Source organism: Pithys albifrons, chromosome 19 (assembly GCF_047495875.1).
Source record: "Pithys albifrons albifrons isolate INPA30051 chromosome 19, PitAlb_v1, whole genome shotgun sequence".
Taxonomy (NCBI): Eukaryota; Metazoa; Chordata; class Aves; order Passeriformes; family Thamnophilidae; genus Pithys; species Pithys albifrons.
Window position 1 is genome coordinate 3490839 of NC_092476.1, and position 23143 is coordinate 3513981.

The 23143-nt window shown below is 56.6% G+C and overlaps 1 protein-coding gene across 11 annotated transcripts in view; it reads right to left on the reverse strand.

The window, feature by feature from the left end:
• BAIAP2 (BAR/IMD domain containing adaptor protein 2) overlaps window positions 1-14268 on the reverse strand; it is a 42550-nt gene extending 28282 nt beyond the window's left edge. For all 11 annotated transcript variants that reach the window (XM_071573688.1, XM_071573678.1, XM_071573682.1 and 8 more), the window contains exons 1-3: window positions 14150-14268; window positions 5974-6049; window positions 3991-4077 (exon numbers count right to left, since the gene is read on the reverse strand). In XM_071573688.1, the coding sequence (XP_071429789.1) occupies window positions 3991-4077; window positions 5974-6049; window positions 14150-14221 (235 nt within the window). In that variant the 5' untranslated portion in view covers window positions 14222-14268. The remainder of the gene's footprint in view (window positions 1-3990; window positions 4078-5973; window positions 6050-14149) is intronic.
• Between the last annotated feature and the right edge of the window lie 8875 nt (window positions 14269-23143).

Below are 23143 nucleotides of genomic sequence, written 5' to 3' on the forward strand. Positions count from 1 at the left end.
AATGAAAATGTGAGTTGCATCCAAGGGACCTTAGGAGCTGGAAAAGGGCCAAAGTCACCTGAGGACTTGAGCATGAGCCTGGAGCTCATCAGGAGAGGCTACAAACATTTCCAGTGTCCAGCCTGGAGCAAACCTCCACCGATCAGACACAAATGCTCTTCACACCAGTTCCTCAGCTTCTCAAAAGCCCCTGCAGCAACCACTGAGGATGTGAAGAAGAGCCTGAGGAGCCTTTTCCAAGAGGAACTGTGGGCACGGACCTAACCCCAAAAGCCAAGGGCTGGGCAGCAGGGAATTGCAGAGAGCAAAATGCTGCTCTCTCACCTTACAAGGCTGCTGGAAAAGCTGTAACGTACTTGGGGTGGGGGAAGTCTAATAGGGCGGGATGGCACCAAAGGCACAGGCAAGAGGAATGCAAAGAACATGCCCCAGGGCTGGGGACAAATCCCTGGAGATCTAGAACCCAATGTGGGACACGGTGCACTCTAGAACATGGTCTAGACCTGCCCTGGAAACCGATCTAAAACCTCAGCTCTAGATGTGTTCTGGAACCTGGATTCTGCTCAGAAAGGTCATCCTTTCACCCACCCTAACAGGCTCTACATACGGGGATCCAAGTCCCATGAGGGACATAGCAGAGCTACAAGGGCAACCACCAGGCTTTGCCATGTGCTGCAAGGGAGCTGCTCTTCCCCTCTGCTGGGGTGGGGAGTTCACCCCTACCTACCAGTAAGACCATCTGTGGGACTTTTAGCCAGGCCTTAATTTAGCAGGCTCAGAGAATCTACGTAGATTAGGAGAGACAGGTGTCACCTGACTAAGCAACCAAAGAAATATTTCAGACCAGATGATGCAAACCTGAGACAGGAACGCAGGAGTGGCAAGTGTTCACTCAGTGCCATCAGGGCTCAAGCACAGGCAGGACACGCAGCTGCTGTTCTTGCTGGTGTGGGCCCTGAGGCTGCTGCTGCTGCTTGCATTTTGTTTCAGTTCAGGGAAGTAGAAACATTTGATTGTCATACTTTCTGCTTCCTGCTCGGTGTCTTTTGGGGTGCTTACAGATCTGGAGTCATGGAATCTGGTTTTCGGTGGGAGGTAGAAAATTCTTCTTATATCTAACTTGGGTAAGTGTCTCTTACATTGTAGTTTATTCTGAATATTATCTTTTCTCTATAAATATATATAGTTAGTTTAAGTTTAAATGAATTTCTAGGTTTTTATCTTCTCCCTTTTCTCAGACAGAGGGAGGGAATCTGACTTTGTATTGGGCACTTGGCATTTTGCCAGCTCAACCCAAGACAGGGACGACTGGCAGTTGCACCCTGGACCTGCTCACAGCATCACTTTGGTTAAACACACCCCAAACCCAGACTTTGCACACCCCAAACCTCAGCAGTGGGTTCAGACAGGAACGGCCCCACCAGACACTTGCCCCCAAAAACTCAGCCCCCAGAGCCGATTACAGGTCAGGCACGTTATTATCACCAGTTTTTCCATTCCCACATGGGATTATCCTGTCTACACACAGTTCCTAAAATCTGATGGAGAATTTAGAAACAATGCACAGTGCTAAGAAGCCCCATGGGGAGCTGGGACTCCAGCCCAAAGCAGGGCTCCAGAGGGCTCCATGTTTTCAGAGATGAACCTGCAGCATCGCTGCCATCACAGGAATGTAGGTTTGACACCTCCTGTCCCAAGAAGGACATCAGAAAAGTATCCAGGTTCAGAAAAGAAAGGGTTATGGAAGGAAGGGAAAAGAAATCTCAGATTTTTTTTCCATAGAGGCTGGAAATGTGAACTGTGGTCTTGAAAGGAGCACTCCAGGATCTTGCCTGACATCTTGAAGCAGTTTTTCCTTATAACTCTTGGAGGAAAATCCCTACCCAGGGAGGGAGCTGGGGAGCACAATATTAATGGAATCAGCAATTAAGAGCATGCCCATTTGATGCTCTAAAATGAGTTCCCCATCCCTGGAAGAGTCCAAGGCCAGGTTGGATGGGGTCAAATGGAAGGTGTCCCTGCTCACAGCAGTGGGGAAACTGGGTGACCTTTAAGGTCCCTTCCAGCCCAACCCAGTCTGTGATCCTGTGAAACAACCCACAGCCCAGCACTCCTTTCCAGCACTATTGGCATTCCCAGCCCAGGGATTGAGAAGGTAAAGGTGTTCCCAGGAAAAGCTGTTTCTTTGGTGAGCTCAGCCCAGATCTAGAACACGACTCAGCCCCTGTTTACACATCTGCTGGGAGAGGGTTGTGTCCCAGCTTTTATCAGCTCCACTGAGCCACAGCCAGAAATTTTATCTCAACTTTCTCCTGCTCGGAGCAGCTGCCACAGTAAATATCAGCAGGATCAACAGAGCACAGGGCTAAGGGGCAGCCAGAGCTGCCAGCAGCCTCCCCTGGACATGTTCACACCAAGAGGAGAAGCAGCAGTGATTTGGAAACATTTTAAACCCCAAAATACTTGAGCCACACACAAAATGCATGTCTGGAGATGGTGGGAAGGCACTAAGGACAAACCACCGCCTTTTGGTGAGGAACCAGGGCCACCAGAAGGCACCAAACCCAGGGTTTAAGTGTGAGCAAACCTGGAGATGCTCTGAAGAGCAGGCAGAGGGTGGGGTCCCCAAGCTCCTGCCCTCCACTAAGGCTTCCCACAACTTCCACTTCCAGGAGGGCAGAGCTGGGGTGTCTGTGAGCCCCCAAAGGCAGAGGCAGCTCCTTGCAGGGTCTGCTCAGCGCTCACAGCCGCAGCGTCGCACACAAGGCTCTTTGTTTTATTTATTAAACAGAAGCAGATTGCTCCAGGCAGCTTTAATCCACGACTTGGTTTCCATAGACACTTACTGCTTCCCCAGCACAATTCCCAGGCAGCAGCGAGCTGGAGCAGCAGGGCTGGGGGAAGCAGGGTCTGACACCGAGCACAACACAGCAAATCCGCAGCCCAGGGGCTGCTCCCCAGCTCCTGCAGCCTTACAGTCGTTTCAGCTCAACCTCTCTGTTAATTGACTGCCCCGGAGAGACGCTTTAATGAGCAGTTTGCCATTGCCCTGCACAGTGCTGAGCCAGAGCTGCAGGAGGCACGGGGAGGAGGAGCTCACCTGGGACTGCACAGGCAAGAGCAGAACCCATCTCAGCTCCATGAGAGCCTTAACAAGGCTGCAGCAGCCCAGGGGGAGCTGGGAGGGTCACCTTGAACCAGAGAGGAAGCCGGGAGGGTCACCCCGAACCAGAGAGGGGGCCGGGAGGGTCACCCCGAACCAGAGAGGGGGCCGGGAGGGTCACCCCGAACCAGAGAGGGGGCCGGGAGGGTCACCCCGAACCACAGGTGCGAGGAGGGGGAAAACAGGAGCCATTTCAGAGCAATTCGGAGACTGGAAAAGCAGCTCCCAAAGGGCTGACCAGAGCAATAAGTGTAAGGAAGGGGAAGGAGGCACCAGCAGCACAGCTCGTGACGTCTGTCCAGCTGCCATCAACTGAGCAAATCCAAGTCCCTGGCGCTGGGCACAGGGGAGCTGCAGGCAGGGCAGAGCCCAGGGCAGACCCACTGCACTCAGAGGACAAACCCAGCCCTGGCACACACAGCCCAAGTGCCAGGTGAACCCCACCAATCCACCACTGCTTCAGCACAGCCAACCTGTCCCTTCCACAAATTTCTCTCTCTCCCTGTACCTTCCCCTCCAGAGGTCCAAGGTGGGCAGCACTGCCCCCGCTGCCCAGGCCCAAAATCTGCTGCTTCTCTCCTTTGTAAAGCACGACAAAACCACCACAAAGCTGTTCTCCAAAAACATCACGAGCTGACAATACCACAGATCCGACACTAAGAATATCAAGGTTTTTTTCCAAATTACATTAACAGTAAATACAGAGATACTTCTACTATTCGGGATCAGCTCTACATTGAGCTTGTTCTCCCCAGCAATACCAAAATCTGGTTTCATTCCTGTGCTCAGAGTCTGCAACTCTATTTAGCAGCAAATTGGTGACTTACCCAATTCTTTTGATCCTTGGCTTTCACTGGCCAACTCTCCCATCTTCACCAGAGCATCAAAGTACCCTTTTGCTGCATATGTCATACCTAAAAGCACCAAAAAATGAAGTTATATTCTCCTTAACGGCGATTAGAACTTCTGGGGCACTGAGGAGATGCTACACACTAAACCAGATATTACTTCAAAGGGCTTAACCCTACAGGGAGGGACTAAACAACAAACGGAAGAGAAGTGAGCAAAGAAAGGTGGAGCAGCGAGATTATAGGGTAATTCAGGAGAGAAAAGGTACGTGCAGGACCTCAGTGGTTTTCATTCCAGTGTAACCATCAGGCTGTTACTGCTGCTCACAGAAATCACTGTGGGGTAATTGAATATCATAGACTTTCATTATAGTTCAGCCTTGTTTGTTGACATTCCAGCGACACACTTGACTTTAATCAGATAAGCAGGGGGTTTCCTCTAATCACGGAACACGCTGTACAGCCCCAGCTCAGCACCTGCCAACACCAGGCTCAGCCTCTGCTCTGGGCACTTCCTTCAGCTGCTCCTCCAGCTCAGAGATCCGAGCAATGGATGACCCAACACAAGTTAAAAATTACAGGAAGATCTTTGGCTTCAAAGCGTTTTCACAGCGGGGATGTGGGAAAAATATAAACCCAGTGATCTCACTGGCTTTCCCCAAAAGCCAGGGTTAGTGTGTGTCTGGTCTTAGGTGGGATAGAACAGCATGGGATAAAGAGATCCCCCTGCCAGGTAACTAAAAGCTGAGTTATCAGGATGATATTTCAGAAGAAGAAATAAAAACACAGTCCCAAGGGCAACCTCTTCTCCCTGTCAGATCCTACCCCTCCTCCCTCCCCTGCTGCTAGGAGGGAACCAGCAGGGAAAAGCACCCCAAATTGTGAGCTCCTGCTCTGTCAGCATCCCTGGGAACAGCTGGGAAATGCTGCTGCTCCTCAGGGTGTGTTGTATCCCACCCTGGGCTCAGAGTCCACAGTCTCTGCCCAGTGGACCGGGATGGACAAGCACTTCCCACGTCACGGCTGGTTGATCCATTAAAACCCAGTTCAAACCAGTGCCTGAGAACAGTGGGAGGGCTGCACCTTACAGATCCGCATGGAAACAACCAGGAGCCTCACTGGGCTTGTGGGAAAGAAACTGTGCTCCAGGCAGGGAACAGGAGGCACTGAACCTTCCCAGAAGTCGAACTGCAAACACTGGTGCTTAAGAACATGAGACACCAAAATATATGTATTTTCTCCCCCACTGGCTGAAGATGATGACAGGCTCTTCCCTCACAGGCATTTTCACTGGGAGTATTAAGAAAATAAAATCCAGGAGACACGTGCGGCTCTGAAGGGAGCAGAGCCCTCCCTGGAAAACACAGCTCCGGGCTGAGAGAAGCCTTAAACCTCCTTTAAACCCAGCTGAGGGGCCAGGCAGTGCACAAAGCCAGTTTTTAAGTGAAAACCCTCCATTCCGGGGTTTAATCAATTCACAGCTTCCTTTCAATCATTTAAATCTGCACCTCCCTAATGGCTCCCAACAGATTCCTGCACTCCCAAACAAGAGCTGCCATCAATACTTGGAGGCTTTTTATTTCTCTTCATTCTTCTGGGCAATTTAAACATTTCAGTGACACTTCTTTAAACAGAACTTAAAATCTTAATTCTCAGTACTTTAAACAAACATTTAAAGATGAACTGTTTGGAGATGTGTTTGTTATCCCACCCCGCTGCCTCCCAGCCTTCCATGCCTCAAATCCTTCCCACATCCACGGCCTCTTGCTCATCCCAATGGCATGAGCTTTGCATCAAGGTCCAAGAACCATCCTCCCAGTTCCCCCAGCACGGGAACAAAGAGCTTCCCAAGCTGGTTTTCCAGCTTTGCCCCCTCCAAGGCCATGCTGCCCACCAGACCCTCTGCAGCCTGGCAGCCCCAGCATGCCAGCAATGCCCACACCACAGAACAGCAGCACTCACTTGCCAAGGCTTTTTCATAGGTCTTCCCCATGGAAATGAAGTTCCGCAGGCTGGGATTGAACTGCTCCATGATCGTCTGAAGGGAAAAGAACATCACTGGCATTAGCAGGGATGACTGGAGCTGGACAGAACAGCTCCATGCTCAATTGGATGCTGATAAACACAAAAAGAAAGGAAAAGGAAGTCCTCCCACCTCCCTGGAAGATGCCCCAGGATCTTCTCTTCATCCCACAGCTTGGAGAAGACCAAGTTGGGGCTATCAGGAAATACCTTGTGCAGACGCTTCACTGTGAGAGGTGGGTGAATGCCCCAACCAGAAAACTATCAGATTAGGCACAAATAACAATAGTGATGGCTACTGTGGCTCTTTGAGGCAGCACTGTCCCTCAGCCCAACCAAGAGGTGGCCCAAGCTCTGGGACGTGATGGCAGGTGATGTCCCACTCCTGGGGGAGCAGCACCAGCTCTGAGCATCATGGACAAGCAGGAAGGGCTGAAGAGCAGCATTCCAAACAGCTCCCCAGGAGTGAGCCAGTCCGACACCACCAGCATTGCCCCGAGCTGTGCCAGCCATGTGCCAGGAATTACACCTGGGGCTCACAGCACTCGGTGTCACTGCCCACCTGCCCATAAAGGCCTGATTTTGGGTGGGGGTGAACACCAGCAGCGCTGTCTGAGCTTTTCCTCCCTCGCTCCAAGGGCCTTATTTGAGATGAGGGAAGGAATAATCGGATCAGGAAGAAGAAGGGCTCTTTGTGCACTTGGCACCGGAGCCACCACCCTCCCTGCCAGGGCCGCTCACCCCGGCACCGCCGGCATCGCCAGAGCCCGACACTGACCCAGCCCAGCCCTGGCAGAGGCACAGCCTCCATCCCCTCCTGCAAATCCAAGGTCTGGGTCAAGCCTGGCTGCAGCCCCAGAGCCAGTCCCAACCCCAGCCCCACCTCGGGGACACCCTCCCACCAAGGGCATAACCAGAAAAAGGAGTCTAATGCCCAAATATCCCCTTCAGGGGTCCAGGGGCATCCCCTGGGGAGGAAGGGGCTCTGCACCCCCAGACGCTGCAGGCACTGTCCCACCCCGGCAAGGGGAGGGGAGATGACAGGCAGACACTTACAGCAAATAAGCTGATTAAGCATCTGTCACCTCATCCCAGCCTGGCCAACACTATAAAGCTCATTTTCTGCCCGAGGCAGTTTTATCCCCAGTTCCTGCTGCCCAGCCCTCGCCGTCTGACAGTTTAATTTTCTCCTGTGGGCACATGTGGGCAGGCTCAGCCACTGCCTCCTGGGCTCACAACAGCCCCTTCTGGGGTTCCGTGGGCAGGAACCCGTGTGGGGCACCAGCTCTGAGGGGTGACATCACCCAGTGCTGGTATTTCAGAAGAAATCAGCTCAATCCTCCCCAGAGCAGCAGTGGGAGCAGCAGGAGAGGACGCTGCCATGCCCCCAGAGCCCCACCTGTCCCAGCAGCTCCCAGTCCATCCCACAGCACCATCCACAACCTGCCAAAGGCAGGAGATGATTGCACAAGGCTAATAGGGAGCTGCCCTGCTAACTAAGGCTGCAGATCAACTCGGGGCCCCTGGAAGCTGTTTTGGGGCAGCACAGAGCACTTTGGTGACCGTGCTCAGCTTGAAAAGAGAAAATTAACCTGTAGCAACAAGCCACATAACGAGGTGTTTTCCCAAGCGTAGGAGACAATTGCATGGGAGTTAATTAACACTGATGAGGACTGTTCCATCCTGCCCATGTCACGTTTAGCTTTGGTCAAAAATCCACTCCTGTTATCCCACAAAGTGGTCAGAGGTGTGGGATCACTGCCCAAGCCAGGGCCAGGGACAATTCCCCCTTCCCATGGCAGGGACAGGGACAAGGACACATTTTTGCCTCTGGCAGATGCACAGCCACAGCCTCAACCACACTCGAGCTCAGCCTGAGCACCCTGAGACTGAATAATATTTAAGCAGCAGAAACATTGGCAGAATTTCTGTGGGGAGGCGAATTTTAGGCAGTTTGCAGGTTCAGCCGAGTGTTTGTGTACGGGAATGTACACAGGGATATGTAAATAATGTGATTTTCTCAGCAGTGCCTGTGTAAACACATCGTCCTGAGCATGAAACTGAGGGAACAAACGATGGAACAGGATCCACAGACAAAGCACCATCTGAAATTCAGCACATCTTCCCCAAACCAGAGGGAATCAAAGCCCAGCCCAGCCCTGGCACCGCTCAGGGTAGGACCTGCTCACCACCACCACCACCACCAGCAGCCATTTTAAACTGATAAATAAAGAGATAAAAGCCTCCAAAAGGGTCTCATGGACCAGCTAAAGGAGGAGGGAGGTGACTCTCTGTCGGCCAAATAAAATCCACCAACCCTCAGGAGGAAGTTTGTTGAAAGTGAATGTTTTTAAAACATTGTCTGGAGCCTCCAACAAAAACAGCCCGGCAGGATGAGGGCGGTGAAAAGGGCTCCTCACTCCAGAGATAAAAATAGCCTTTTCCAAGCCTTTCTCTCACTCTCAGGGTGGGAAGGGAAGGTGACTCCAGAGCCAGCACACCTTCACACCCCACTTCAGGTGAGAGGCTGAGACCTGCCAAGGTGAAACACTGGGAAATAAACAGATTTATGCCATGAAATGACTCAACAGCATCACTGCCTGCACCCAGCAGGTTGGCAGTGCTGGAGCTGCTCCCGCAGCACCACAGGGTGCATCCCCCAACCCACGGGGGGACAAGGGGCTGGTGGGTCCCCCTGAGCTGTCCCCCACAGGAGAGGTGAATCCAGGAATGCAGGATACCACAGCAAAGCCAATATTCAGCAGCACTGTTGTTATCAAAGCAAACCTCACTCTCCCCCAGATTTTGCCCCCTCAGCAGCACCCACAAGTTGTTTGTCTTCCATGGGCTGCCTGGGCAGAGTTCAGAAAAACACAGACACAAAACCTGGCAGCCAAGGGTTGAAAGGGCTTTGCTTTGTTCCACTGCACTGAATTCCCTGGGTAATACCACTCAGCTCTCCGGGATTGGCACAGCTTTATTCAGCTGCCAAAACTGAAACTAATGCAAACCACAAGGTCTCCAGGACACAATCCCGCTCAGTTTGGGGGGGAAGAGGCGGCAAACAAAGGTCCCCACTCCCACCTCTCAGCACACTCCATGCCACAGCCAGGATGCCCCAACACTGTAAATCAGCCCGTAAGGAAAAGGTCAGAATCATGGAACAGAATAAAATACCCTGTGTTGGAAGGAACCCACAAGAATCAGCGAAGTCCCTCTAAATCCTAAGTCTGAGTCCTCCCCAAGCTGGAAATGGAGCTGGCTCAGGTTTCTCCTGCACAGGAAGGTCCTGCACAACCTGTAATAAAACTTAAGGTTACAGTTCTCCCAGGTCCATCCCTGCAGCCTCTCAGGCAGTTCCTAAAACCAAACACAGAGAGAAATGACAAGCAGGTGCTGCTTGGCTTGGCCAGGGCAGGGGGTGGTCAGTGCCAGCAGTGTCCACACTGCCCCAGGACAGTGCTGGAATCACAGCCAGACCTCACACCCAGCCCCTCCTCTGCAGCACAAAGGACCAGGGTGAGGAGCTCCTGGGTCTGACCAGGGATGAGAAGCACCACTTGTGCTGGGCTCTGCTCCCAGCCACCCTCCAGCAACTCAGGACCACAACAGATGGACCTTGAGCTAAAACACACCTTCGCTGGTTCCCTAATGCCATTTTTGAGGCCCCTATTGCAGCAGCATGGCACGATGCTTTGAACACAGTGCTCAAAAAACGTGGCTGTGGCACGTGGGGACACGGGTTAGTGGTGGCCTTGGCAGAGCCCAAGGAATGGTTGGACTGATGGTCTCAGAGGGACTTTCCAAGCTTCCTAATGATTTTATGGCTCCTCTCAAGGCAGGCACTGCACAGTGGCCTGGGCTCAGCCTGACACCCGTGGCTTTCCTGGTGATTCACGGTGACAGCAGCACTTGAGGTGACCATGACAAGCAGGTCAGAGGGGCAGCACTGTGGGACTTTCCACTACACCACAGGCACACTGCAGAAGCAGCTCAGCTCTAAGAAAGTTTTGACTCTAAATGGGTCAGCCCTGCTCCAGGAACACCTTCATCATTTCAGTATCAATATTTAATGACCAGCAAAGCCCAGCGCTGCCTCCTCCATCACAGCTTGTCCTGCCTGGTGCCATCAGGAGCAGCCCCAGGGACCTCAGGAGCCAAGTTTCTGTCAAGAAGGAGCCCAGGTAGACAGGAAAAAAGACAAGGTTCTCCATCTCAAGGCATTTCGTGTCTCCTAGCTGTCGTGTCAGACGATGAGGGGACCTAAATTTCAGGGCAAGAGCTCTGAATGTGTTTGCAATCAGGGTCTGGGCTTGAAGGGAACTAGGGTGGGGTCTGCACAGTGCACAGAGCCCCTCAGCACACTGTGAACACCTCCACAGTGCTCACCCCTCCAAGGCAGAGCCATCCACAAATCCTCCAGGCTGGGATCTCCACTGCAGAGCCAGGAGGGTCCCACAGCCCCTTCCCTGCAGAGCTGGCACCGAGGGGCTCAGCTCGGCCTGAGGAGCTCCGTGCTGGACTTCTTGCCCCGTGCCCAGCCCTGCCCTGCCCTGCAACACGAGCAGCAAAGTGAAACCTGAGCCACGAGCAGGCTCAGCACAACAAAGCACTGAGGGCAAAGCCAGCGGCTGCCGGGGAGCAGCGCCCGGCCCCGGCCCGGGGAGCAGCGCCCGGCTCCTGCAGGACCTGCTGGCAGCACGGCAAGCGCTTCGGGGCACCGCTGGCAAGACAGGAGCTACCTGCTTTATAACACCTTGCAATCCACGAGCATTACGGTGTGGAGGTGTCCCATGGCAGCAGAGGTCAGGAATGCTCTCCAAGGCTGCGGGCAGAGGGGTGGAGCAGCATTCCCACCCCAGAGCCACAGAGCAGCGCCGGAGCTGAGCCCACCACGGACCTCGCTCCAAATGGACACACTGCAGAGCCAAGACTCCCGTGAAGGTGGAACTGGCAAAGAGGTGTTGCCCTGTAAAAGCACCCCAGGCCCCGCTCATCACGGGGTGACAGCCCAGCCCCACCTGCCAGACTCCAGCTACTGCTGGGGAAGGAATTTCTCAGTGCTTGACCCGCTCCCTGTGGCACCAGCACATGGCACCCACTGCCCATGGGGCATTACTGCCCATCCCATGGGACTGACCACGGGATGCAGCAGGCAGCTCAGAGCCCCAAGGTTCAGCCAAAAGATTTGCCACATCTGCGGAGTGGGAAGCCCCAAGGCAGGGAGCAGAGACAGCAGAGAGCACAGGGCATGGAATTCAGGGTAGCACAGGCTGGCTCCTTCCTCCTCTGCCACACCACATCATCCCTCTGCTGCCGAACACACCAAACCACCCACAATTTCCCTCCTGAATCACTCGAGGAAGAATTGCTCCCATCCCTCTGGACCTGGAGATAAGGAGGCAGAGGCTGTGATAGCACAGTAATATCAATTACAGCCGATGGGGAGCAACGGACAATCAGGAATTCTGCCTGCGTTTGTGCAAGACAATTCGGCTTCGAGTTCGGGGCGTTGTTAAGCAAACACCTCTTCAAACACTGAGCTGCTCGTACACCATTGCAAAATGATCTTCCACACGAAAAAATGGCTTTAAAATGAAATGGAGGTTGGGCTGTAAACGGCAATAATCTCATCTGGCAGGAGGAGACAGATCTGTCTTCGGGGGAAGGAAGAATTTCCAGACCCTCCTTTCTGCAAACACACAATCTGGAGCAAGGGACGAGCAGAGATGGGGAGCAGGGAATGGGGAGGGGGCATGGGGAGGTGCCCTTCACAACCACCCAACCCTGCACCCCAGCCCTGGCGTCCAACCCACGGGGCTCCCAGCAGAGCCCAGCCCGGAGCGGCGCCGTACGGGGGTCCTGGAGTGAATCAGCGCCAGGGAAGGTGGGATTACGTTGGCGGAAGGTGCCAGCAGCCTCCGTCTCCCTCTGTAATTACTCCCCGCGTGTAGGCAGCTGCCTGTAGTGGCAGCATCGGCCCGGGGGCGGCTGACAGCTCCTCCACCAGCTCATTAGCACAGTCACTCCGAGGGTGAGCGCTGGTTCTGGGGAACGGTGACAATGGGCTTCCCGAGCAGAGCGACCTGGGAAAGCCTGTGCGGGAGAGGGTGCCTGGCATGCGGAGCCCAGCAGGGAGCTGCCTGCTGCTGCTCCACACCTCGTGGGGAACACATTCACCCTCTGCTGCTGCTCCACACCTCGTGGGGAACACACTCACCCCCTGCTCCTGCTGCTGCCCAAACCCCAGCGGGACGGCACCTACGGATGGAGGCCCCATGGGTTGGGGTTTGGTGGCAGCATCTCCCTTCTCAGGGTATCTCCTCCTGCCCACTGTGGAGTTCAGGCTACTGAACAGGCCAGGAAAGCACGAGGCAAAAAAATATTTGGGCAGTGGGGATGGGCATCACCAGGGCTGGTTTTGGACTTGAAGACTCCAAAGCCTAAGGAGATACAGAGAGACCCCCACAGTCCCTGAGCCACCAGCCCTCATACTGGGCTCTTGGGTGCCTGAAGTCCTCAATGAAACAGGAAAACACCAGGTTTCTGCATGCACCACTTGCCACACATCTCCAGGGCTGAGAAAAGCATTGCTGGCTTCAGAGGAGACTCCTCATCCACTGCAGGGAACACAAATGGAGTCAAGACCACCCTCCTACAGCTCCCAGGACTGAGACACTGATTTTGGGTATAACCACGAGATCTCCACCAGCTCCACGTTCTCATTCCCTACTCCTGGCTGCTCCCACTGAAATCCTGAGAAATTGAAGTGTTCATGAACTGATGGAGACCTTGGGACTCCTCCTGGGTCCACCTCTGGCTCTCAGGGCCAAGGCACCCTCTGCCATTGGCTCAGCGCGGTGCCGACGGAGCCGCTCGCTCTGGGCTGAGGGCTCTGACCCACAGCTCACACAGCACAGAAGAGATGAGGCAAGAAAAGAGTCCCAGCTGCACATGCCTTTCACCCCTCGTTCCTTGGGAGGATGAGCTTCTCTCAAGCACAGTTGCTGGGATGGTACAAACCACCCTGTGTGCTCCTTACAGGGCTGCACCCGGAGAAAGGGTGACCTGCTCCCCAAACCTGTCATTAGCCCCGTTCTTCGAGGACAACACACCTCAAACAACAACTGAGTCACCTGCTGAGGCTGTTGCCAGCCCTGGCCCCGGCCCCAGCCCCAGCAGCTGTGGCCCTGTTTGCCCAGGCGGCTCCTGGGCCGATACACAAACACCTGGGAACACCCTGCAGTGCCAGCTCTGCCCCAAACCAAGGACAACCTGCACGGTGGCAACTTGGGATACATCAGCTGCATGTAGAGGGTGGGAGGGAGCCCTACAGATGTGAGCCAGGAGTCACCAAGATTCGGAGTGGCCAAGATTTTGGGTGCCACAGCTCTGTTGGAACAGCTGTTACACACCAGGATCCTCAAACCCAAGACTTCAGAACTTCACTACCTCGGTGTTGTTTGTACTACATTCTTCTGTCTTTTTTTTTCCTGCTCTGGGCTCTCAGGTAACTCAATCCAACCCCTTAAATCGCAGGAAATCGTGCAAGCTTCCCAGTTTAACAAACGACATCCTGCGTTACACGTTAGGCTACAGCAGTTTTATTAGTCTCAGCCTTGAGACCCAGCGGAGCAGAAACCGCTTCCTTCGGGGGGAAATTAAACCACATAAATTACTGGATTTTTCTCAGAACACCGGGAGCAAAGCCGAAAGGAAAACCCGAGATATTCCCAAACTCCTAGAGACAGGGAAAGCTCTCACGGCTGTGGCAAAGCAGCGGGTCGGGGCACGCGGGGCCGTCCCCGCACGGATTGATGCGGGGACAGCGCTGCCCGCCGCGGGATCGGGCACTTCCACGCGGGTCCGGTCCCTGCGGATCCTCCCGGGGGGTACCCGGGAGGAGGCTCGGGATGTGCCCCTCGCCCCGGTCCAGGAGGCCCGAGCAGCCGCTGCCGCCCCGCCGGCTCCGGGCACATCCCGGGGCGGCCCCGACGGCGTCTCCGCCCGCTCTGCCCCCGCAGCGCCAGAGCCTCCGGGGAGAGCAGAGAATTCCGATAACCGAGATTACAGGAAAGCCCCGCGATGAAGCGCCGGGCACCTGTTGCGGACTCACCTTGTAGACATTCTCGGTGAGGCGATGCACCTCCTCGGAGCGGGCCATGCCGGGCGGGCCGGGCAGCACCATGGGCGGGGTGCGGGCGATGCGGGGTGGGCGGACAGAGCTGGGCGCGGGTGCGTGGAAAGCGCCGAACGGCGGCCGCGGCGCTTTTTATCAGCTCCCGGCGGCCGTGCCCGCCCCTGCCCTCCCAGCACCGCCCCGCACCGCCCCGCACCGCCCCGCACCGCCCCGCACCGCCCCGCGGGGAGGAGTCGCACCGAGTCGGGCCGGGCCGGGCTTCGCGCCCCGACGGTGCGGGTCGGGGGGTCAGGAGGGATGCGCTGTGCCGTTGACCTCTGTGTCCCCTGTGCCCCGTGCCATAGCCCATTCCCCATCCTCTACCTCACCCCATACTCTGTTCTCCATCCCATCTCCATTCCACATCCCCATTCCCTCTGCCCTTCCCCGTTCCCCAGCCCGCAGCCCCAGCTACACCCCATAACCATCCTACCTTCCTTCCTACACCCCTGCTCCACCCCACCCCACAGCCCATGATACCCCACACTGTCCCCCTAATTTACCCTGTCCTGTCCCTCTCGCTGTGCCCCACATCCCTGAGCTGTACCACCCTCCAGCCTCTCTGCAATCCCCCCTTGCTACATCCCCCGTGCCCGGGGCTGTGCTCCACCCTCAGCAGGGGGATTTGGATGGGTGAGCAGCAGCTGGAGAAGGAAGAGGAGCTGGTGGATTGTGGGGTGTTGGGAACAGGGGCCTGGTGGGCTGGCAGAGCAGACATGGGATGAGCAGTCACCACAGTGTGACTTGGGATGCCCTGCCCAAGGCAGACCAGCCCAGGCAGGAGAAGATGAAGCCCCTGCCTGTCACCTCGCTGTCCCCAGGCTGTTCCACCACACAGCCTGTCAGGAGAACTGGGACTCCCTTGGGAGCACTCCTGGCTGTCAGGTCTCCATGGGACAGTGAAGCCATGGATCCTTGTCTTTCCCATCCCTCAGGCCCTAATGACTTTTGCCCAGATCCCAAGGGACACAAGGAGTCAGACCATGCCCTGGAGCCTGTGTTGCAATCCCTGTCCCCCTGCCTGAGACCCCTTCCCCATGGGACTGTCACTCTCCGCAAGGTGATCTGTAGTTAAACAGAGCCTTAGGACTGTCCCCACGGGCTGCTCAGAAGGGCAACATCTGAGGGTACTGGGCACAAACTGCCCCTGACTGCTTCATCCCAGCCCTTGGGCCAAGCCTTCCTCTCCCTCCTCTCCCTCCTGTCTGCTGTGAAAAGTGGTGAAACAGTTAAGCAGCTGAGCACGTTCTTTCCATCATCTCCATCAATTCCGAGAAGGAGCCCAGGTCGATACCTCAGCCCCAGAGCTCCCTTCCCGCTCTCCCTCCCGGCCCTGGTGTGGGGCAGGGAGGGCACCAACAGTGGCCACTTACTCCCGTCACATTTGGGTCCCATTTTGGCTTCTTCCCTCTCAGAGGTTCCACAGTCCAAAGCACAGGAAGGAATTTTCAGTCCCTGAGAGGTGTTTTTCTCATATTTCTGGAGCATCTGGTTAACCCTTTCCCACTGGGGCTGAGGAGTGGGAGCAGCCATGGAACTGGGGGGAGTGGGACCAAGGCTGCCCCAGGAGACCTTCCTGGCTGCCTGCATCGCTGCCAGAACCTTGTGGTGCCCCTTTCCCTCTCCATCCCACTCCATCCCAAGCAGCTGCACTGCAGTTGGCTCTGTTGGGATGCCACTGCCTCAGCTGGGCACCAGCACCTCTCTGGATTCCCAGCGCCGGCCCAGGATTCCGGATCCAGAGTCTGGGAGGAGAGAGCCTCTCCCTGAATCTCCAGCACCTTATTTTTAGTTACGTTATGTAAGTCCTTCGCTACGTCATGGCTGTGGGGGGTTCTTGCATCTAATTCCAGTGTGACAGCCCAGCAATTCAAACAAGCTGTTCCTCTGGTGAGGAAGATAAAAGGATTTGTAATTTCTGATAATAAAAGAGGTCTTTTGGGACGACCCTCAGAGAACCTCTTGCATCTAGGCCTGCTCACAGACAGCCGCTCCACTTTCTTCCCATCCTCTGCTTCTCCTCATCCCCAGGGAATCTGAGTGCTGAAAGCCTTTCTCCCTCACACCCTCCTGCTTCCAGATTGACTCCGCAGCTGGAAACAGCCCGGGAGTTCGTATTCCCACACTCAGAGCCACACTGAGCAAATTGTCCTTGTCCCTGGCTTTCCCCGTGTCACCACCTCTTGGCTGGCAGCGGCCGCCGGCGCTGCTCCTGCTGTCCGTGCCCCGGGAGCGGCAGAGCCCAGGGCAGCACCTGGAGCACCCTGGGAATGCTCAGCAGGAAAAACCTGCCGTTGCCTCGTGCCGTAACATTTGCTTTCATTGCCTTTTATTTTTTTCCTGGTTGTTGCTCGTTGCCTTTTTGTCAGGGTGATTCACTCCCCGGGGCTCGGCGGCAGCTGGAGCGTGCCCAGGGTAACCATGGTGCCAGCGTCCTCGTGGGTTACCTAAATCCCTGCGGCACCTCCCGGCCTTCTCCACGTGCCCTTTCGGGGGGTGGGACCGTCCACTGCGGGGGCAAAACCCCGTGGGTGCAACGTGGGAAAGCACCACGGCAGACTGTGAACAGCAGTGGGATGCACAGGCTGGCAGTGTCCCCATCCCGGAGCGGTCCCTCCCCGGGGTGACACACAGCAGCACACGCGGCACCGGCCACCTCCAGCCCCGGGTGGAGTGAAGTTGCTGTGGCAACAATAACTTATGTAATCCACCCCGCTCGGCTGCAGGTGTGGGGAGGAAATTGTGCTATTTTCGAAGTTTCATTAGGTTCCTTCTTAATTACCAGCGTGGCGTCACGCCAGCGCTCCCGGCCGGGCACGCGCCCTGGGACAGGGACAGAGACAGGGACAGAGGGTGGGGACGGGGCAGCGATGGCCGCGGCCAGTGGGGACTTAGGGCAGTGGTGGCCAGAGCAGCGATGGCCGGGACAAAGATGGCCAAGGGCAGTGATGGCTGGGGCAGCAAGGCTGGGGGAGTGATGGCTGGAACAGTGACAGTCAGGGACAGTGATAGCCAGGGACAGTGACAGTCAGGGACAGTGATAGCCAGGGACAGTGATGGTTGGGACAGTGATGGTTGGGACAGTGATGGCTGGGACAGTGACAGGGACAGTGATGGCTGGGGCAGTGATGGCCTGGGCAGCAGCTGCACCGAGGGACAGTTCCAGCCCCAGCCCTTCCATGTTCCCAGTGCATTGAACACTCTCCCTGCTCCCCGAAGTGCCTGCACGATGGGTGCGGTGGCGGCGGGGAGGGACCAAGAGGGAGGTGCTGCAGGGCAGCATTGCTGCCCAGGGAGGGGAACAGGGTGCCATGCAGGGTCATTGGGAGCTGCCACATCATCAGCACCTCGGGAAGCCCCTGCTGACATGAAGAGAGGAAAAATAAATGTGGGTTATAATCCCTGTGCATTTGAGTGCGATGTGTCACTAGCCAGCACAGAAGGGAGGAAGCAGAGGGACCATCATGGCACCGTGTTGGTTTTTTGTCACAGTCGCTCAGAACATGCCTGGAGTTTCCTAAGAAAAGCCTAACACCAGCTCAGTGTGGTCACTGTGTACTCCTGGTGCTGCCAAAGAAGATGGACATTGTCAGAGCAGGAGAGACCGGGCAGGGAATTGGACCAGGCTGAAGAAGCCACCTCCATCTTCATCTCACCTGTTTGTCCACAAGGTCCCATGGTCAGGGACAGGGGCTCCCTGGCAGCCCCCAGTGCCCTTGGCTCTCTTTTCCTCCTATTTGGTACGTGCTGAAAGGGAAGGCTGAGCCCACCCACCCCTCAGTGCCCTGCAGAGCCCTGAGCAGGGCAGGTGTGCACCTGAGGGGCACTGTGTTAATGAGATTCCCAGGAACTGTCTGTCCTGTGGGGCTGGGGCAGATGGCTTCTCCATCAGAGCCCTGACATCACTGTGAACCCTCCTCACACTGGGTCAGGAGGTTTTTATTTCTAAAATAATCCAAACGTGATTTTTCTGACATCTGGGGGTCACTGGGGAATCAGCCTGCTGGGTTTGAGCCAAACCAACCACCTGGTTCAGCTCAGGGGGCCCTCCCTGGCTCAGGGTGGCCCCTCCTCAGTGTTGGGCTGTCCCCACATTTCTTTTTGAGCACCTCATTAAGGAGCTGAGGCAGCAAACCCCACGTTGTTTCCTGGGTCCTGGAGCACCCACCCAAACTCAGCTTCAGTCTCCCCTTTGCTTGCAGAGAGGTGGTCGCTCACCAGGATTCCTCAATGGCTTCAAACTGACAGTGAGTAGGTTTAGATTAAATATATGAAGAAATTCTTAGCTGTGAGGGTGGGCAGGCCCTGGCACAGGGTGCCCAGAGAAGCTGTGGCTGTCCCATCCCTGGAAGTGTCCCAGGCCAGGCTGGATGAGGCTTGGAGCAATCTGTCTCTCCCAACCCAAGGAGCTGGTCCTTCCATCACCATGGGCACCACATCGAATGTGCTGCTGCTGGCACGTTGCTCCCTGTGCTGCCTCAAGGCACACATGAGTTTACACCTTCATCAGGTCAGTTGTCTCCCTGTTGGAGGTGCCCTACATGTGCCAGCAGCTCTCGGTGGTTAAATTGCCCTGAGCGCCACCAGCAGACTGAGCAAAGCCATTTATTGGGGATCAGCCAAGGGTGACCAATTTGGGCACTTACTCTGCAGGGTGGGAGCAGCAGTTCTGGCCCCAGGGATCACCAATGACACTAAAACAAGCCCCAGAGAGGGACCCCAGTATTGCATCTACTCCCACTCTCACTCCCGTGGAACGGGATGCAGAAGGCAGAAGTTTGTGGAGGGTGTCTGGGACACTCTTGCTACCCAGCTGGGTCCAAGCCAGCAGCGTTTGTGGAGCTTGTCCCTGGCAGCCTCTGGTTCCCACTTCCCATTCCGGGGGAACAGGGACTTGCAGGTGTCCCCTGCAGCCCCTGTGCCCTGCCCGGCTCTGAAGGTGACAGGCACGGACACCACAGGCCAGGCTGGAGGAGCCTTGGGGAGGCTCCTGGGGAAAGTAGGCACAGGGAGGAGCCGGAATGACGGAGGAAACAGGGAGTGAGTGGGAGAACAAAGCGCTGCGGATGCGAGAGCTGTGGTGGGGCCTGGGAAGATGGAGGGATGGCAGGAGGCCATGGCTGCTGGAGGAGGGGAAGGGGCTGTGGGGCTGGCACAGCCATGGCACAGCCAGACAGATCTGTGTTGCCATCCCTGGGGAGGCTCCACGGCAAACCCAACCTGTGCCATGCCACGCTGGGCGCTGGGGGAGCTGGACTGTGTGTCAGGGGAGCCCCAAATCCCTGGCATTGGTGCTCCCCTCGCTGCCAGGCTGGGCATGGCTCGGAGCCCCTCTCCCTCCTCACCTGCCCCAGCGCCTGTTTCACGAGTGAGTAATGCTGAATTACAGCGCTAAGGAGCTCTCTGGGGATCCTTCTGAATAACAGGAATAGTTTATGCGATTTGCATAATTGGCATGATGGGATTTTGCATCACGTTGCTGAGCTCAGGGAGCGTCCAGGGCAGAGCCACTGAGGTGCTGCTGTGAGGACCCTCAGGGGCCACATCCCCCTGCCCAGGGCCTGCCTGGGAAGGACCAGCCAGGCTCAGGGAGGGACAACAGGAGGGGCAGGATCAGGCCCCACTGCCACCACCTCTCCATGTCACCTCCTCCTGTCCCTCACACCAACACTGGGCTGGTGCAGCCCCACAGCCCCCTCAGATGCGTCTGCTTGTCCTTGGCCACCTCTGATGGCTGTGGCAGCCCAGGCCAGCTTCCCCTCAGCTGCAGCAAAATGATGGGTCTCAGGGCTGAAGGACATGATGCTGAATTCCCACCACTCCTCTCACAGCTCCAAGGCCACCCAGCTCCCTGCACGGCATCTCCTGCCTTCCTGCAGGGATGGGCTCATGCACGAGCATGGCTCCTTCTGATTCACAGGCACAGCCCTGGCACTGGTCTCTACTCATTTCCTCCTCTTGCTAATTAATCGTGGAGTGTTGGGCTGTGGCTCCTTCCAGCCCTGGAGCAGCCTGGCATCGCTCTCTGCCACGCTGTCTGGGTGGCAGCCACGGGCTGGGGACACCCATCACTGACCCTCGGGGACACCCGTCACTGGCCCTCGGGGACACCCAGTGTGGCCACGGCTTCACCCACAACTCGAGGAGCCACATTCCACTGCGGGGCAGGGCAGGCACTGCCGTTTGGGACAGCACAAGTTGGGGACCAGGGGACAATCACCACCTCACAGTGCTCCTTCCACCCATCTGCTGTGGGTCTGGAGGTGGCCCAGGAGGTGGAATTCTGGTCCCTACGTCAGAGCAGGCACTGCTGAGGCATTTCAGCCACTGCCAAGCACCACCGTGCGCCAACAGCTCCCGTCTGGCACCGGGAGCCGGCAAAGGTCACATTCCCGGCGTGGCCGCGCCGCGCTCTCACAGACCCGCTTTGTTCCGTCGCTGCTCTCATTAGGAAATTGCGCTGATTTTTTTTTCCCACAGTTGAACTATCAAAACTTGGGCTTGTTCCCTCCCACAGCCTCTTCCATCGCTCTGCTGGTGACTCAGCGTGACACCAGGGCACTGACACTCTGGAACAAGGAAAGGGAAGGAGCCAGAGATTGGTTCCCTGTTGGGGGGTTGGCACTGCCAGGTGTGGGTGCAGAGCAAAGCACCTCAGTGGCCCCCAAACCATGGGCAGCATCCTGATCCCTGGGATCCCTCCAGCATGGGGGCAGGGTGAGCTCAGAGTGTGGATAGTGAAGAGGAGGAGGATGAAAGATTCTCTCCAAACTGTGCCTGGTCCTGAGTTGGGGACTGCCAAGGAGGGTGGGGACAAGAGACACGGTGAGGTGGTGCCCAGTGGGGTGGGAGCTGGGAGCTGATGGGGGGGAGGTGGCACTGACAGCCCTCAGGGGACTCTGATCCCCGTGTGTGGTGCCCAACCACAGCTCTGAGCCCCTCGTGCCAAGAAAGCAAAGGGACCCAGAGGAAAGGCCCACATTGGTCACCTCTGGGGCTCTCAGTTCATTGTTTTGTTTTTCCAGGCCTGTTTCAGGGAACGTCTGAGGCAGCAGGGAATGTATGACACGGTGTCAGGGGGTGCAGCCTTGGCAGGGCGTTCAGCTGTTGGAGGGTGCAGCTGTTTTGGGGGCTGTGCAGCTGTTTGGGGGTGTGCAGCTGTTTTTGGGGTGGGTGCTCAGCTGTTTTGGGGGTGTGCTGGCAGCCCCCCCTCTCCAGGCAGCGCCGCCATCCAGCTGTGTTGGCATAGAAACTGTCAGGGCTCTGCCACCGCCTCCCGTTACACAATTCCCTTAAACCCCAGGGAAGGGGCTGCTGAGGAGCGAGGCAGATCCTGGGGTGGCCTTTGCCCCAAACCAGCTTCCCTCCAGCTTCCAGCACATGGAGGGGCTGGGGGCCCCAGGAAGGGGCCAGCACAGCCCTGGGAGTGGTGCTGGTGCCCAGCAGCTCTGCTGCCTCCTGGACAACAGGGAATCAGAGTCTATTTAAAGGTGCTGCTGCTTGCATAACGCTGGCAGTAATTTGCTGCTCCCCCACAGCCTCATCCCTTGCTCCAGGGGCGCTGGACGTTGGATGAAGGGTCTGTGTGGGCAGATCCCATGGGATGGGGCAGCCACTGGCAGCATCGCCCTGGGACAAGGCCTGTCCCTGTGGACAGGAGTAGGGAATGGGGCCATGATAACCCCAGCAGAAACTCCCCTTCCCCCTCCTTCCAGCTCCTGCACGGGGCCACGATCCCACATTGCCACACAAGTCCCGTTAAAGGCCACGGAGCTGGATGTGGCACCGAGGGTGCATTGGGAATGCCACACTGATCCTGCATCTGCTCAGGGAGTGACAGATCACCCTCTCCTAGGAAAGCTACGGGACTGAAATTCCGTCACTGCCACACGTGCTGTGCCCGTATGGGCAGTTTGGTGTGGGGTGTGTCCAGTGGTGCCTCTGGAGAAGGGCCAGGGCTGTGCCAGCACTGGGGGCTCCAGGGAGGGCTCTGGGCACTGCAGGGTGTGACTGAGGAGGCAGCGTGAGGTTTGTTCATATTCTCCAGGGTTTAATTAACAACGAGCACCGCTGCCTCCACACTCCCCTAACTCAACATCTGGCCAACTCAAACACAGCTGGAAGAGCTCCGAGGCTCCCACCCCCCTGCCCCAGCAGGGCGGGCACAGGGAGTGCTAATTAAACGCCGCAAACACGGCACAGCTGCTTTCCCAGGGACTGGCACCCCTGGCACCTCCCCAGCAGGACGGGCCGGCTGGGCTGGCGGGGGCAGGAGGCACCCCGGGCATTCCAGCAGCAGGACAGACACAAGTCCAGAGCAAGGAGGGACCAGCTGGTGTCCAACCACCAGCCAGTGGCTCAGGCAGGGCCTGGGTGGGGTCTCATCCTGCACCCCTGCGGCTCAGGGGTTCTGCCCTGTGGCCCTGAGCCTGCCAGTGGTGTCCCCAATCCCCGTGCCCTCTCTGGACAGGGGGGCTGGGGCTGGCTGGGAGGGGCTGCAAGCTGCAAACTCCAGGGGGCTGGAAGCAGAAAATCTTGTGGAGGGAGAGGAGAGAGGAGCCCAGCCCAGGCAGGATAGTGCAGCCCATCAGGATGGAGCCACATGTCTCTGGAGGCACAGGGCATGGTCTGGCCATGGCTCTGTCACCAATTCTCGGGTCATTCCTGCAACAAACCCAGTTTGGTGTCATTACCAACCCAAGGCATGAGGGCAGCCCAAAAACCAAAAAACCCAAACCACCCAAATCATACCCAGTTAAGGCAGAGGCTGTCAAAAATCCCTTCAGCTCACCCAAACCTGGCTCAGGGCCGTGCCAAGACTGTCGCTGTGCTGTTGGCTCCATCCGACCCTCCCTGGGCCATCCAGGCAAACAGCATTGTTTTTGTTACACACACGGCCTGCTCTGAAACTCCTGCCCACATCTCTCCCAG